Here is a 16,746-nt window from a genome sequence, read left to right on the forward strand (position 1 = left end):
ACTATGATACCAATTTAAACTGCCATGGCTTCCCCCAAAGAATTCTGGGAGCTGTAGTTTGTTAAGGGCGCTGAGGGTTGTTAGCATTGCTCCATATGTGAGATTATACTGGGAAGTGCCTGGGGCCAGGAAGCCAATTGCCCCTCCCCAGGCAAGGATCTCCCCTCCCCCATTGCTGGACTCCTGTCATTAACATTTACTTGTTTCTGCTACTTGTTTGTAAAAAAAATTGGTTTTCCTTTTTTTCTTTTTCCTTTGTCTTTTCTTTCTTTTCTTTTCGTCTTTTTAACTTTTTTCTTACACTTATGTCATGATGTTTTTCTCTTCTGTATTGAATTTTTCTATACTTACCTTTGTTGTAAATGATCGTTTACGTCGGTATTTTAAACCAATATAGATTTATCATGGAAAACAAAAAGAAACATTTACTTCTCTCTCTCTCTCTCTCTCTCTGTGTGTGTGTGTGTGTGTGTGTGTGCGTGCATGTAGTTATGAGTGTGGGGTGAAGAGGGGGGAGCAAGGCTCCAAATCCTTAGATTCTGTAAGGGGTTAGAATTTTCGAAAATTCATAAATTCCTGAATTTAGTTTGGAAACACAACTCAAGCAGAGGAGTGTAACAATATACATATACATTTCTTTCAGGGAAATCTTAACATTTGGGACACGCAGCTCAGCCACTTCAAAATATACTTTGCCCAGAATTATTATTTTTTTCTGGTGCTGTCACTGGGCAGGAAATGGGGACGAGGAAATAAATAAATTAACACTGCAGAGAGAGGGAGATGGTCCTGTTACACACTTTTGCGGCTGTAAATCATCCAGATTAAAAGTGCTCCGTGACAAACACAGGTCCTCACTTCTCCCACCTAAGAGGCAGATTTCATTCCCATTTTAAGGTTGCCCCATGCTCAATGGCAAGCAGCCAGATTACGACTCCTTCATCCACTACTACCTCTGATATCCAGAAGATGGCAGTCAAGGATCAGGGGCTCCTGTTTTCATCAGAGGAAAGAATTCTCTTGGAAATGTATTCTGTTTCAGTGTATCTGAAGAAGTGTGCATGCACACGAAAGCTCATACCAAGAACTAACTTAGTTGGTCTTTAAGGTGCTACTGGAAGGAATTTTTTTATTTTGACTATGGCAGACCAACACGGCTACCTATCTACTACTTGGAAATGTATGCGAAGTATGTATATTATCCTCATTACTAATTTGAAGCATGCAAATTTGAAGCATCCTCATTATTAATTTGAAGCAGTTGCATACATTTGTGATGCCCTGTGGAACAAAGCTGCAACAGAAACGGAAATTAGTATAGGAAAAATCCTCCCAGCTCAGGGGGAAATGATCCCAGCAAGGAAGGGGAAGCAGCTATGGTCACATCTTCACAATACATTCACACCAGTGCCAAATCACTTTAAACAGTAAGAATCCTATTCCATTATCATCATCGTACTATTTATACCTCGCCCATCTTACTGGGTTTCCCCAGCCACTCTGGGTAGCTTCCAATATACCTCGGTTTAAGAACAGTCCGGTTTAAGAACAATTTAGTTTACAAACTCCGCAAAACCGGAAATAGCGTCCCGGTTTGAGAACTCTACCTCGGTCTAAGAACGGAATCCGAATGGTGGAAGGAAGGCCTCATTAGGGAAAGCGCACCTCGGTTTAAGAACGGTTTCGGTTTAAGAACGGACTTCCGGGACGGATTAAGTTTGTAAACCGAGGTACCGCTGTATATAAAAACAGAACAAATCATTAAACATTAAAAAAACTGTACAAGACTGCCTTCAGATGGCTCAAGGGCCAGATTACTCCATACCCCCCCCCCAACATTTCTCCGATGAAAATAGTGACGTCCTAAGGAAAAGCGGGACATTCCAGAAGGATGACTTCTGTAAATCTGCAATTTCCCCAGGAAAATAGGGACACTGGGAGGGTCTGTTGCGGCTTCCCAAGCTGTTGCCATTGGCTACGGACTGCCTGTGATGTCACAAAAGCACTTGGCAGCAGAGTGGTTATAAACAAGGGCAGGGATGCCAACCTGAATAAAATGAGGGGGGGAGAGAGAGCAGGTAAGTCCTGCCCTGCATAATTGATCACAAGATGCAGTGCATGCACCATCAACTGTGGGGGGGCTCAATCATTTCATTGGGGAGCTGAAGAACCCCTTAGGCCAAAGCAGAACACAGCTGGCAACAGCTGTGACCTTCAGCATTGCCTGGGGTTTTCTTCCACTTGGAGGCGGCGAACTGGCGGATGCAAGGCGGCGATTGTCAGGTGGTGGGATGCTATGGAGTGATACTATACCAGGTTTGCAACCTTGAAGCCTGCTGATATATCCCAGGTCGGAAGCTGGCTGGTGTTTAGCGATGAGGGTCGCCTCCTTCCACCTGCCTTGCCCCACCCTCCGGCCCTGGGTCTCCTCATAAGGAAGGAAGAACTGGAGGAAGAACTGTGAGGGGAGAGACTCCATCAGGCAAGGCCTCCTCCCACCTGCCTTGCTCCACCCTCTGCTTCTCAATGTGTATTGTATTGTTTTATGTACTGTGGCTTGCCGTTGTTTTATTGATTATAGTTTAGATATTATTGCAACTGTTGGGTGGATTTCTGTTTAACTTTTATATGTTGATATTATTACAGTGGTGCCCCGCAAGACGAATGCCTCGCAAGACAGAAAAACAGCAGAAGAGGTGTTACAAAGATGTCTGCAAATGTGACATGGAGGCTGGATTTCAACCCTGCTGTGTGGAAATCCCATGCAGATGACCTCAGTGCCTGGAGAAGACAGCCAGTTCGTGCATCCGCAGCAGTGACCAGAGTAGAAATGACCGCTGGGAGGAGCGCGGAAAGAAGGAACTCCCTGGTGCATCTGCAGCAGCCCAACAGGACACCTTCCTCTGCTCCAGCTGCAACAAAACATGCCTCTCCAGTATCATTCTCCACAGCCACAGCAGTTGCTGTAACCAGGCCCTCCCAGAGTCCCTATTTTCCAGGGACAGTTCTAGATTTTACAGGAGCCGTCCCGGTTTCTGGTTTTATCCCAGAATGTCCCACATTTCCTTAGGATGTCTATTTTCACAGGAGAAATATTGGAGGGTGTGGAGTTATGCAAACCCCCCCCCCAGGCCAAGGAGATAAGTAACTACACCTTTAGAAGACATCCGAAAGCAGTCCTATATAGGTGAAGTTTTTTCAAAAATGTTTCACGTTTTATTATGTTTTTATATAAGTTGGAAGCTCAGGTGGGCACGGTATGAACAATAAAATATCACGGAATAAGCCATCCCTGTTTTCATCGGAGAAACGTTGGAGGGTATGTGTAACTCTCCAGTGGTTTGACTTTGCCCCAAAAGGCGCACTCCTCCACTGACAGATGCCGGCGTCTACATGTGTGTGTTTTGTTATGTACTGAAGTTCTCACCCTGGGCCAGCAGGGGGATACTGTAGATAGTTTTCACTCAGGTCCACATATGCAAATAAGGGATGGAAAGTGACGTTCAGTGATTGGATACAGTTACAGATAGGTAGCCGTGTTGGTCTGCCATAGTCAAAATAAAAAAAATCCTTCCAGTAGCACCTTAAAGACCAACTAAGTTAGTTCTTGGTATGAGCTTTCGTGTGCATGCACACTTCTTCAGATACACTGAAACAGAAGTTGCCAGATCCTTCTATATAGTGAGAAGGTGGGGAGGGGTATTACTCAGAAGGGTGGTGGGAATGGGAGATTGGCAGATAGCTAAGATGAGCCTGTTGACGACTCAAGGGGTGAGAAGGTGAGAAATGGCTTAGTCATGTATAATGAGGTAAGAATCCAATGTCTCTGTTCAGACCAGGTCTCTCCATTGTTTTAAGTTTGGTAATGAGTTGCAATTCAGCAGCTTCTCTTTCCAGTCTATTTCTGAAATTCCTTTGTAGTAAAACAGCTACTTTGAGATCTTGTATAGAATGTCCTGGGAGATTGAAGTGTTCTCCTACAGGTTTCTCTGTTTTGTGATTCTTGATGTCAGATTTATGTCCGTTTATTCTTTGGCGTAAGGTTTGGCCTGTTTGTCCAATATAGAGAGCTGAAGGACACTGTTGGCATTTGATGGCATACACAATGTTAGACGATGAGCAATTGAATAGTCCCGAGATGGTATGTGTGATGTTGTTGGGGCCAGTAATGGTGTTGTCCGGGTGTATGTGGCAGCAAAGTTGGCATCTGGGTTTATTGCAGGCTCTGGTGCCAGTGTCCGTGTTAAGTCTGGTTGTAGTATTATGCACACGAAAGCTCATACCAAGAACTAACCTAGTTGGTCTTTAAGGTGCTACTGGAAGGAGTGATTGGATAGTTACAGAAAGTGGTTACTGTTGCGTTGTAGTGGAGCTCTATATAAGCAGGCTGGCTGAACCCTTCAGTTCAGTTCTGTTCTGGCCTGTGAATAAACAAGAATTGTCTGAAGACTCCCTGTGTCGTCTGCTATGTTCGCCCACAACTTAACACGTTTCATGAATACACGTGTCCACCTCACGGGCAGGCTGCAGCCACGTTCAGCTGAGACGCCTGCGTTTGCAAGGGGGTTGGGCTGGACGACCCTTGGTGTGGGGTGTGTGTTTTGCGTGTGTCTGTAAGTAACACTTATTCTGGCGTGGGCGCCCTCATCCCCTCACAGCCTTTCGCGTCCCCTCAGCCGCCCTTCTTCGCGCGCAGGCCCAACCCCCAACCCCCTCGACGCAGCGACGGTTGCCGCCGGCTCCGGGAGCCGATTGGGCGGCCGGCCGGCTCCTCCGGCCCTGATTGGCGCGCGCCTCTTTCCATCCTAACCCTCCTCGGCCCGCCTCCCTCCCCCCCTCTGCGGGCGCGCGGCCGGCGCTGCTCCTTCTTTCTGGGCGGCCTTTCGCCTCGCGTGGCGCGCGGGGAGCCCCCGAGGCGCCGTCCCGCCTCCTCCCGGCATGGAGGAGAACTCCGCCTCGAGCCCCCGCGCGGGAAGCCGGCCGCTCGGCTCCCACAAGCGCTCGGCGGCGTCGGACGAGGAGCCGCTGCTCGACTCTGAGGCGGCGGCCGAGGACGAAGACGGGCCGCCTCAGCCGCCGCCTCAGCTCCCTCGGCCGCGGGAATCCCCTCAGCCGCCGCCCGCCGAGCCGCTGTCGTCGTCGTCTGAGGAGGCGGCGGCAGCGGCGGCGGCCGGAGCGGCTCCCGAGGGGCCTCCTCCGCGTCACCGCCGCCCGCCGCACCACCACCACTCGCCGGGACACAGGCGGCGGCGGCGGCGAGGCGGCGGCGGCAACCGCCTGCTGCTGCTGGGGCCCCTCATGGACGGAGGCGGCGGCGGTGGCGGCGCGGGCGGGCTGCTGTACCCGCCCCTGGGCCGCGACGACGACGACGACGACGACGACGAGGAGGGCGACGACGAGGAGGACGACGAGGCGCTGGACGAGGAGGACGGGCCGGGCCGCGGCGGAGCGGGGCCGCTGGCCAGCAGCGAGAGCGCCGGCAGCAGCGGGCTGTCGTTGTCGGGCGGCGCCCCGGAGCCTCGCAAGCGAGCGCGGGGTTCAGGCGGTCCGGCCAGCCGCGCCGCCTCCGCCACGTCCTCGGTGGGCGGCGGCTCCTGCCGGGGCTACGAGGTGGTCCGCGAGCTGGGCCCCGAGGAGGTGCGCTGGTTCTACCGCGAGGAGCGCAAGAGCTGGAAGCCCTTCATCGGCTACGACTCGCTGCGCATCGAGCTGGCCTACCGGGCCTGGGGGCTCCTCGAGAGGAAGGCCGCGCCCGCCGACCAAGCCCAGGGGGTCGCCGGCAGCAGCAGCAGCAGCCCCGAGGCCTTCGAGCCCGGCTCGCCGGGCATCCCTCCGTCGGAGCCCGTGTGCGTCCGCGGAGGCCTCTACGAGGTGGATGTGGCCAACTCCGAGTCCTACCCGGTCTATTGGAACCGTAAGTCGCCGCCGATGCCTTCCCCCCCTCCCCATTGCAGCCAGATCCCGGGGGCGAGGCCCATTCGGCCCCCACAATCTTAGGGGGCCGGCCCCCACATCGTGGGCATTGCCATTCAAATAGGCTGTGCGTGTGCCGTGTCATGCGATGGATTAGGTGGGGTGGGGCTTGCCTTGTTTCATTAGCCAGGGGGTGCCTGAGGACCTGAAGTCCCGTTAAACCCGGTGGGGTCTGGATTCAGAGTCAACCTGCCCGGGAGGATCGGGCGGGAACCCTAGTGCTACCGGTTCCTCCCTTGCACGTTGACAGCTGGTTCCACCAGTTCAGTGATGCTTGATTCTCAAGGCTCTTAATTTATTGTTTAAAGGAGGCTCACAATGTCCTGCCTGGAGGCTTGCAACAGGAAAAATTAGGCACGCCAAAGGGTGGATGCTCAGGGACTCCTGGATCCTTGGCCAGCTGTCACCTTCCTTTTGCTCTGCATTCATGACCATTTTATCAGAGACTCGCTGTCCTGAAGTCTTGCTTAACCCTGCCACTTTTCTCCTTTTCCCTCCTAAGCAGGTGTGGGGAACCTTTAGTCCTCCAGATGTTGCTGACGTGCAGCTCTTGGAAGCATGGCAAATGACCTGGTTTGAAGAAGATTGTAGTTCTGCAACATTTGGAGGGCCAAAGGTCCTGCACCAGTTTTAAGCATTTATCAGCACCCTTCCTTAATACTGCATTTTTATTTTTATTTTGTTCAGCGCCCTTGCCATAAGGTTGCATTGTGCTTCCCATCTCCATAATTTTCCTCCTCAAGCATTCCTTTATCTGCTTCTCACATGGCTTATGCATATACAGACACACACACAAGTTATACGTGTGGCAGGGACGTCCTGTGCCTGCTCTTTTTCAAGTCAGCTACTTCCTTCTTACTCAGTTCGTACCTGTTCTCATGTGCCCAGATCACTTACCTAGGCAGGAAGCTAAATCACAATATCTGTACGTAACCTCTTACTCCCTTTTCCAAACTACACTCCTGCTGCTCTGAGGAACTATGATTTCTATTCCTGTACAAAAATTTCCACTTTCGTGGCACCTCCCTCATCTCTGCCCATTGCAATCCTAAAGAGATGGCTTGCATTTCCTTCAAGCTGCAGCCCTTTTGCACTCCTTTCTGTGAACCGGCGGTTCTCAACCTGTGGGTCCCCAGATGTTGTTGGACTACAACTCCCATCATCCTTGAGCTCTGGCCTTGCTCGCTAGGGTTGATGGGACTTATAGTTCAACAACATCTGGGGACCCATAGGTTGAGAAAGGCTGCCTGAGTGTGAACAAAAGACAGGTATAGAAGTTGACTGGCTGTTGTTCCCAAAGCCTGCATGTACTCTGTCCCTAAAAATGTTGTTAGAATGCTGTGCCAGCGTAAGATAAACTCTGCAGTAAGAAACTGATTTGTATTTGCATTCTTTTTACTCTGCATAGTCTTATTTGTAGTGTGTATTCTTTTGCATAATTGTCTCTCTTCCGGGTGCCACAAGTAGTGGCATGAAGTTTTAGAGCAAAGTCTTAACTTGCGAGATTACACTGGGGAGGCATTGGCCATACACTTTGCAGCTATAAGGGCAAAGAGTTGCCCTTTGCTTTTCTGGGAAAACATGTATGATCTGTATTGCATTCTGAGACTTCTGTGGAAACACAGTCTGGATTACTCCCTTTGTCTGTTCTGCTCTACTTTCAACTGCAGCTTCTTTTCTTTCTCTCCTTTCTCTGGAAGTATGTATTATTTTAGGCAGATTTAATTAAGAATGTGGTTTTCAGAACAACAAACAAATGAAAATTACAAGTTCTTAAGAAACAATACATTGAAAATGAAGCATTACATCATTGCTTAATAACAATATAAGTGAAAAAGTAAAGGGAAGGGAAAGGAACGTCTTTATCACACCCTAGTCTAGCACCATCTTGCTGTCCAGAACCTCCTGCAGGGCAGCATCAGTTTTCTTACCACTTTATGGACCAGGAGTTACCAGAACTTCTTATTTATGTTGAAAGGTTAATTGTGAGTTTGCATGTCTCTTGTCCTTCATTAAGCTGCTCGTGCTTTGTGAGCCAAACCCAGTAAAATAGGTCCTTGCACATCTTTAGTAGGAATTAATTAAGAAATTTGTTTTATCCTGCGGATATGAATGTGCACTCTTGAATTAGGGTTAAAGGCAGCTGAGACTGAATCACTTAGTTTTGTCTCTGCCTGATGGTGGAGCAGGCATGCACAATCCTGTTAGCCTGCGGTATCCTTAAGGTCTATGAATGTCAGTACCATCAATCATTACGTCAAGAGGAGAGGTGGATGATGGCTCATGCAGACTTCATTGGGCAGGGAATGAATGAGACAGCACCTTTCTTTGCTTGTCTTTGCACAATCCAGGCAGAGTGAAGAGGGATCTCTTTATTTCTCCCACTTTGCAGACTGAATATATTCTTGTGTTCTTACCAAAGTCATCTATACTGGGTTTTCTCCTTAGGCAAATTCTTTGTTTTGCCTGAAATTATGCATAGGCAGCCATGTTTGTTTGTTCATGTATTTGCCCCATTTGTGTATAAAGTGGGGGTGGGTGTTTGATGTTTACATCATAATGGATATGTCGGTGAGGGCAGCTGAATTCTCTTCTGTCTTAGCTCCCCACAGTGCATGGCGTCTCTTTTCACCCAACCCACTGTGACTTTGCTGAGAGAAAAGTGCCTTGAGTTAAATGCTGTAAGGTGGTAAGGCAATGGGAGGATTTAGGTGTTCTCGCCCACACACATCTTTTGAAATAAAAATCAAGCCTCTGTCCCACTTTGAGAATGGGGCAGATGTGACACACTTAGTTTGCTGCTGAGATTTCTGTTTGCAACGGTAATGCTACCCCAAAGATCACACAAGTTGTGTCTTGGCTAGCCCAGGCCTTATTAAACTAGGCTAGCATGTGTTTTCATTCTCATTTGTAATAATTTAATTCTTTGATTACTGGGTTTTAAAAAAGTTGTTTTAGGGTTCTTAAGTTTTGCTTGTGAGTTCTAAATACCTCTTTGTTTCTTGGCCTAAACCTTGCTAGTCTTGCACTGCTAAGTGTCTATAGAATTTAACTGATAATTTTAAAAGCTTGGTCTCTGTATCCAAGGGACAAAAAGAGACCCAGACACCTTAACTGAAAGTAACTCCATGATTTCCAGTTGCCTCTTGGATTCTTCCACTGAAAACCAGAGCTTGGTGGTTTATAACACTCGTTTGTACATCTTCTTGGATTGAACCGTTTATTCACAAACAATTATCTAGATCTTCATCTACTGTCTTTATCCTAAATTGCCTTCCGGTAGAAGACCAGAACCATTGTGTGCAACTGTGGTCACCATATAGCTCCACCACCAGCTTGGTTATTACACTGTAGATTGGTCTTCCTTACTTGACAGGTTTTTTTGATGTCTTCCTTCTTTGTGGTCAGCAAGAGTACATAAGAAATATATATATATAGTGCATAATTTTGCACTGGGGTCAGATGATTTCTAACCCTGATTTCAGCAGAGAAAAGTTTGAACCTGTCATCAGAGACCGGCCACATCTCAGAAGCCAGATAAGGGTCCCTCTGAGCTTCCACTGGTCAAAGACTGGGATTTTATTTACTACTCAACTCTGTATTTGCATCCTCCTTGTTAATGTCACCTATGGAGAAAGGGCCCTTATGCACTATCTCCATATGCTCCGCTGTCCTTGTTTAAAATCCCCTTTCATAAGCAGAATAAATGAGGAAATAAATGAGCAGTTGTATGAACATTTGCACAGATTCTGGATGCAGAATGTGGTTTCCCTGGTGCTGAGTGTTTGAGGCAGAGCACATTCAGCCCTGACAGTGCTCTTGCATTTGCAGCCATTTATCTGCTGGAATGAGAGTGGAGAAAATGGACCTTATTGAGTAATTTGCCAGTGGGTAGTTGACTTTCTTGGCATGGATACAGGAAGATCAATTGCTTTAATCTTTCCTGCTGTAAAGTGTAGGAACAGCAAGAAAACAAAAGCTTGGGAAAGGCAGAGGGGAGAAACAGTAAACATAAACAAAGTAGAGAGTGAAAATGGTGGCCTGCTGTGTTGCTTTTCATTTTGGAAGTAATTTCTCCTTCTCATTAAATCTGGGTGGCAGATGTTTAAAAAAGTAGCATATGCTGTTCACAGAGGGATTTCCAAGCTTTGGGGAGAGAGGTTCCTGGGTGCCAGCATCAAAAGCAGCATTGTGCTCAGAGCGGAAGTAAGCATTTGATCTTGAGAAGATTAAGGGTGTTGACAGAAAGCATCCCAGTAATTTAAAGTAGTAGTGACCTCCTTACCTTGGGTAGCTCTTTGTGTTTACTGAACTAAAATGACAGCTGGTGTAGTAATAAGTAAGGTCTTTTTCCTCTGTAGGAGTCTCTATAGTTAGTCCCTAGTATCACAGCATAATTGTACTTCGGTAAACCCTGCCCTGCCCTGTTGCGGAATCTTCCTTCCTCCATGAGTCTTTCCTCTCAGATAAGCAACTTGAGACTGCTTTTAGCAGGTGACTGCTCAGTGTTACTCATCTGCTGCTTGTCTTACCTGTTCTGCTTCCCAATGACTCTACCTTAGGGTGCCCTCCACCATTGCTGCAAGCTTCAACAAAGCTCCAAGAGCTGGTCTTTACAGAGTGTGAGTCTGAGGATTAGCATTAAGAAAATCCCCCATGCAAGCGCCGTTGAAATGAAAGGACGATGCGCTACAGTGGCATTTTGTGACAGAGGGCATAGGACTTCATAGAACAATTCACTGTTTGCGGTGATTAGGCCCAGCTATGACCCAGTGCTACCAAGTGATAGCAGTGGGGCCAGCTCAGGATCAAGTTGATCCCAGGCAAATTGGGCCCCTCCCTGCCCCCCCAATGTCCTGGTTTGGAGCATTCTGTTGGCTACTACTGGTGTAAATCCCACCATTACTACTTGCACCTGGCTGAGCATTCAGAGGACAGAACAAGGAGCTCTGCACTGGCAGAGCAACATTGATATTGGTCCATGGACAGAGGCCAGGATGGCAAAGGTACAGCTCCACCTGATCAAACCCCTAGCGAAATGCAAAGGAGGGGGGTGGATTCCAGCCCAAGTCTTCAAGCCAGGTGTAGGCAAACTCCAGCCTCCAGATGTTTGGGACTACAATTCCCATCATCCCTAGCTAACAGGACCAGTGGTCTGGGATTATGGTTGTCCCAAACATCTGGAGGGACAGAGTTTGCCTATGCCCGCTTTAAGCAACGTCCAGTGTAAAACTGAAACACAAAATACTGAAAAATTCAGTGCTAATTTTTTAAAATAGTGAACTATACAGATTTTACCAATGGCAGAAAGGGAACGTGATCTCATCATAATAGCAAGTTGCCAAAAGTTACTTTTCTGTTGTAAAGCTAATGCAAAGTTACAATTTTTAAAGACAGACATTTCCTTTTACATGTGTTTTGTGGGTGGGTAAAGCTGCTGTGTCGGATGTCTTTAACAGATTTGTACACAGAAGACACATGTGTGAGATATGTTTGTGTATAACACTAAATGGTTGAAGAAGGTTGACTTAGGGTTTTCAAAGACATTCGGAAAGTGTAGTCGACACTTTAAAGTACTTTAAAATACTGAAACCTAGACTATTTGAAACCTACTTTGCCATTTAGCTGTGTATTGACTTTCTCAAGGCAACAGGGCCCATAATGTTATCGATTCAAGTGGAGCAAATACCTTGGAACTGCAGGGCTGCCAGCCACTGTAAGAATGGGATCATTTAGCCCCCTGCAAGGCAACCGCAGTCACATTCTGACAGATGTGATAGATTTTGCCCAAACATCTTTTTCTCTTGCATTAACTGCTCTGCTATATCTTAAAATATACTGTGTTTGTCACCTTTACAGAATCTGAGAAGATCCCTGTGATGCGTGGGCAGTGGTTTGTTGATGGCACATGGCAGCCGCTAGAAGAAGAAGAAAGCAATTTGATAGAACAAGAACATCTCAGCTGTTTCAAGGGGCAGCAGTTGCAAGAAAACTTTGACATGGAAGTATCAAAACCTTTGGATGGAAAAGAGGGTAAGGGATGGCTGGATCAATGGTCCTGCCTCATGTTTCTTTTTAGGATAGTCATAACCTTTTGTGTAGGGACGCGGGTGGCGCTGTGGGTTAAAGCCTCAGCGCCTAGGGCTTGCCGATCGAAAGGTCGGCAGTTCGAATCCCTGCGGCGGGGTGCGCTCCCGTCGCTCGGTCCCAGCGCCTGCCAACCTAGCAGTTCGAAAGCACCCCCGGGTGCAAGTAGATAAATAGGGACCGCTTACCAGCGGGAAGGTAAACGGCGTTCCGTGTGCTGCGCTGGCTCGCCAGATGCAGCTTTGTCACGCTGGCCACGTGACCCGGAAGTGTCTCCAGACAGCGCTGGCCCCCGGCCTCTTGAGTGAGATGGGCGCACAAACCCCAGAGTCTGTCAAGACTGGCCCGTTCGGGCAGGGGTACCTTTACCTTTACTTTAACCTTTTGTGTACATGTTTGATGGTGCGTTTTGCATGATTAGCCATTACTTGCTTCAGTCTCTTATTATCGTTAGGAGCATAGGAAACTGCCTTACACCAATTACAGATAGGTAGCCGTGTTGTTCTGCCATAGTCAAAATAAAAAAATCATTCCAGTAGCACCTTAAAGACCAACTAAGTTAGTTCTTGGTATGAGCTTTCGTGTGCATGCACACTTCTTCAGATACACTGAAACAGAAGTTGCCAGATCCTTCTATATAGTGAGAAGGTGGGGAGGGGTATTACTCAGAAGGGTGGTGGGAATGGGAGTTTGGCAGATAGCTGAGATGAGCCTGTTGACGACTCTTAATGACTGTAATAGGTCTTACAGGAAAAGGCAAGGGGTGAGAAGATGAGAAATGGCTTAGTCATGTATAAGACCAGGTCTCTCCATGGTTGCCTTACAACTTGGTTGCCTTACACCAAGTTGAACAATTGATCCATCTAGTTCAGTATTACCTACACAGACCGGCAGCAGCTGTCCTGAATTTCAGATTTTCCTGCCCCACCTGACAAAGTCTGGGATTGCACCTGAGTGATGTTTCTTCCCCAAAGCACTTCTAAAAAACAGCATGTTTTATTATGCATTATTTTGTGTTACCATAAATACACCCACCCACTAATAGAGAACTTCCTCATTTTCAAACTATTTTCTTGCTTCAAGTTGAAGTCTTCCCAGACACTTGGTGTTTTTTTTGCCCCTGGAAACTTTTAAACCATTTGAATATTACTATTTTTTAAATCCAGCCTACCAACCAGGAGAGACCAGAAGATACATATTTCTTAATTTTGGGTCAGTCCAGGGTTGGTAGAATCATTTTCACTTGTAGTCTTTCAGTTGTTTTGTGGTCAAACAAAATACTGTTTAAAATGGCCAGACTGATAAATCTTGACATCCCCTCCATTAGGTTTGGAATAATCACTTCACAGGAGTAGAGTGATTAGTAGAATCAGCAGGCCATACCAGTCAGTTTACTGGTCAAAAATCAGTTTGACAATAATAACAACAACAACAACAACAACAACAACAATAATTTATTTATACCCCGCCCATCTGGCTGGGTTTCCCCAGCCACTCTGGGCGGCTTCCGAAAGAATATTAAAATACTGTGATACATCAAACATTAAAAGCTTCCCTAAACAGGGCTGCCTTCAGATGTCTTCTAAAAGTCTGGTAGTTGTTGTTCTCTTTGACATCTGGTGGGAGGGCGTTCCACAGGGAGGGCGCCACTACCGAGAAGGCCCTCTGCCTGGTTCCCTGTAACTTGGCTTCTCGCAGTGAGGGAACCGCCAGAAGGCCCTCTGAGCTGGGCCTCAGTGTCCGGGTAGAACGATGGAGGTGGAGACGCTCCTTCAGGCATACTGGACCGAGGCCGTTTAGGGCTTTAAAGGTCAGCACCAACACTTTGAATTGTGCTCGGAAACGTACTGGGAGCCAATGTAGGTCTTTCAAGACCGGTGTTATATGGTCTCGGCGGCCGGTCCCAGTCACCAGTCTGGCTGCTGCATTCTGGATTAGTTGTAGTTTCCGGGTCACCTTCAAAGGTAGCCCCGCGTAGAGCGCATTGCAGTAGTGCAAGCGGGAGATAACCAGAGCATGCACCACTCTGGCGAGGCAGTCCGCGGGCAGGTACGGTCTCAGTCTACGTACCAGATGGAGCTGGTACACAGCTGCCCCAGACACGGATTTAACACAAGTATTCCATGAAGCCAAGAATGCTACTGTCCAGGTGACAGCTTACTTTCTATTGGTTAGCAAGGACGGGTGTGAGAGCCCCTTGCCTCCTCTAGCCCCATTGCAGCCCAGGGCCAAATCAAGTAACACAGCAAAACTGCTTTTAATGACCACCTGCTGTAACAGCAGGTATCACCAGTTCTTTTTGTGGATAATTTGCTATAATTTTCTTAGAGTTAGTATCATTGTTTCACAAAACAGTTAACTAATTTGTTTTTCAAATTGGTATAAGTATCAGCAATGCATTTTTCTAGAAAAATAGGTGCACTGCTGCACAGTGGTACCTCGAGTTACAAACACTTCAGGTCACAAACTCCGCTAACCTGGAAGAGTTACCTCGAGTTGAGAACTTTGCCCCAGGATGAGAACGGAAATTGTGTGCCGGCAGCAAGAGGCCCCATTAGCGAAAGCACGCCTCTAGTTAAGAACAGTTTCAGGTTGACTTTTTTGATAATATTTGACTGGTCAGTTTGACATTGCTGCAATTGAGTTGTTTATCTTGTGCAATAAGACCCAACTGCTTTGGGCAAGGCAAACAACAGAGCTCTCCCCAAGTTTGAGTGCCCTGGACAGTAGTACAAGTTTGGCTGTATGCATTGCATCACCCTGCTTATTTTAAAAGCCTTTCAAATTAGCAGCACAACTATTTATCATTACTTAAGTTCTAAGTCTGTTGCTTTGCCAGGTTGTGGCCTTAGTGATGGGCTGCTGCTAGAAGAAAAGCGGGTGCTGACTATTTGGTTCCTCCTCTAGGGCTGATGCCCAGCAGCAAAGTAAATGGTTTGTTTGTACTTGCCATTTAATTTCCAATAAACAAAATATTTTGCAGATTTAAGTCTTGGTAAAATAGTTTGACCCTGACTTTTCAAGATTTGCACTAGAAAACAAAGAGTTAAAAGTGGGAGTTTGGGCAGATAGTACAGAATAAAATATTATTTTTATAGTTTTTATGTTTTTTTTGCCATCTGTTAAGTAATTTCATTTTTTGGGTTGCAGCTTGAGCCCAGCTTCATTGAACTCTGTTTTGGGTAGTAGGTTTATACTGATATGTCTTCCAGATACAGTGGTGCCTCGCAAGACGAAATTAATCTGTTCCGTGAGTCTCTTCGTCTAGCGGTTTTTTCGTCTTGCGAAGCAACCCTATTGGCGGATTAGCGCTGTTAGCGGTTTAGCGGCTATTAAAGGCTTAGCGGATTAGCGGCTAAAAGGCTATTAGCGGCTTAGAAAAAGGGGAGGAAGCGGAAAAAAATCGGAACACTCGCAAGACGTTTTCGTCTTGCAAAGCAAGCCCATAGGGAAAATCGTCTTGCGAAGCAGCTCAAAAACGGAAAACCCTTTCGTCTAGCGGGTTTTCCATCTTGCGAGGCATTCGTCTTGCGGGGCACCACTGTAGAAAATTTGAACATGCCTCGCTGTTAAGACTGAGGCTGGATGAGCATTAACTCTGGTACATCTAGAGTGGGGTGGTATTATGACAGAAAGTTACAACAATATAAAAATGCAATATTGAAATCAGTTAAACCCATTTTCAGTAGAAGAATAGGGTGGGTCCTAAAAAACGCATCTCAGAGGTACGTCTTCAGAGTGCTGTGGAAGCTATACAGTGATGGTGCTAGACACCTCTCTGAAAAGGATCTTGACTGCCCTGCCTCCAAGCTAATTTCTCTGCATTGGTTGTAATGTTTACTTGGGGTCTGTGTGCAAGATTATATTCAGTATATGGGTGTCAGTTATGTCTGGTGGGTGGGGATGAACTGAGTTAGACTATTGTCAAGTGGCTATATCTGAAGCAACAGTAGTGGCTGTCAGGACTACATGGGTGGGGCCACATTGCTCCCCAGACTTCTGAGCACATGTGTCGCTGCCACTTACTGATAGTGGGAGCTCAGTGTGGATGCCATAGCAGAAGCCAGCCCAATGTTCCGACTGCTGAGTCTGCACTGTGCTTGCACCATCTCCCAGTTCCTTTTTCTTCTGAATGCTACTAGAAGCCAATGTTTGTGCCTTCCATAACTCTTTAATAGTTGGAAGAAAGTCTCATTAAGCATTTACTGGTAGATTATACTGACAGCTCAACCATAAATGAGATGAAAGGAAATTTATACATTCTAATAATAATTTGTGAGACAAGGAGGAATGCAAGTTTTAAATATTTTTCTTCAATTCTGTTTTGTTTGATCTTTAAATAATTTGAGGAGTAAGTATTCTTAGGACTGCAGTCTTAAAAGTGAACTTAAGGCAGAGATTTTAGCAACTTCAGAATAAAAATATTAGAGCCAAGAAGAATATTAGTTTTGTAGTGTCAAGAAGAATATTAGTTTTGTAGTGTCACAGTGTTCCACATTCCAAGGTAGTCTTGTCTCTTGGCCTTCTTGGAAGTTGCAAAATTCTAACACTTTTCCAAGAATTCAGTGTTCCCATTAGAAATCTGATAGTTGCAACAAATTGGGACTGATACTCTATGGGGCTGTGCACAGAGCAGCTGGGTCGTGCCAAATGGAGCTCTTTTAAAATAGATACAATCCTTCCAAT

At 46.8% G+C, this 16,746-nt stretch overlaps 1 protein-coding gene and 1 long non-coding RNA gene across 6 annotated transcripts in view; one reads left to right on the forward strand and one right to left on the reverse strand.

Annotated features, from left to right (window-relative positions):
• Positions 1-4,901: 4,901 nt before the first annotated feature.
• The window catches only part of DDHD1 (DDHD domain containing 1), a 41,120-nt gene continuing 29,275 nt past the window's right edge, over positions 4,902-16,746 (forward strand). For 2 of the 5 annotated variants that reach the window (XR_014218085.1, XM_082216921.1), the window contains exons 1-2: positions 4,909-5,914; positions 11,833-12,006. Coding sequence is in view for 4 of the 5 variants with exons in the window: in XM_082216921.1 (XP_082073047.1) it covers positions 4,939-5,914; positions 11,833-12,006 (1,150 nt within the window). In the remaining variant the exon portion in view is untranslated. Of the gene's footprint in view, positions 5,915-11,832; positions 12,007-16,746 lie in introns of all 5 variants that reach the window. The other 3 variants (XM_082216922.1, XM_082216919.1, XM_082216920.1) reach the window with 3 other exon arrangements.
• On the reverse strand, positions 11,938-13,474 carry LOC309531113. The gene is made up of 3 exons (XR_014219086.1): positions 12,896-13,474; positions 12,442-12,530; positions 11,938-12,064 (listed from the first exon to the last, which is right to left on the reverse strand). It is a non-coding gene; the product is annotated as an uncharacterized lncRNA (long non-coding RNA).

This window comes from Podarcis vaucheri (genome assembly GCF_965113315.1).
Source record: "Podarcis vaucheri genome assembly, chromosome: 1".
NCBI classification, from domain to species: domain Eukaryota; kingdom Metazoa; phylum Chordata; class Lepidosauria; order Squamata; family Lacertidae; genus Podarcis; species Podarcis vaucheri.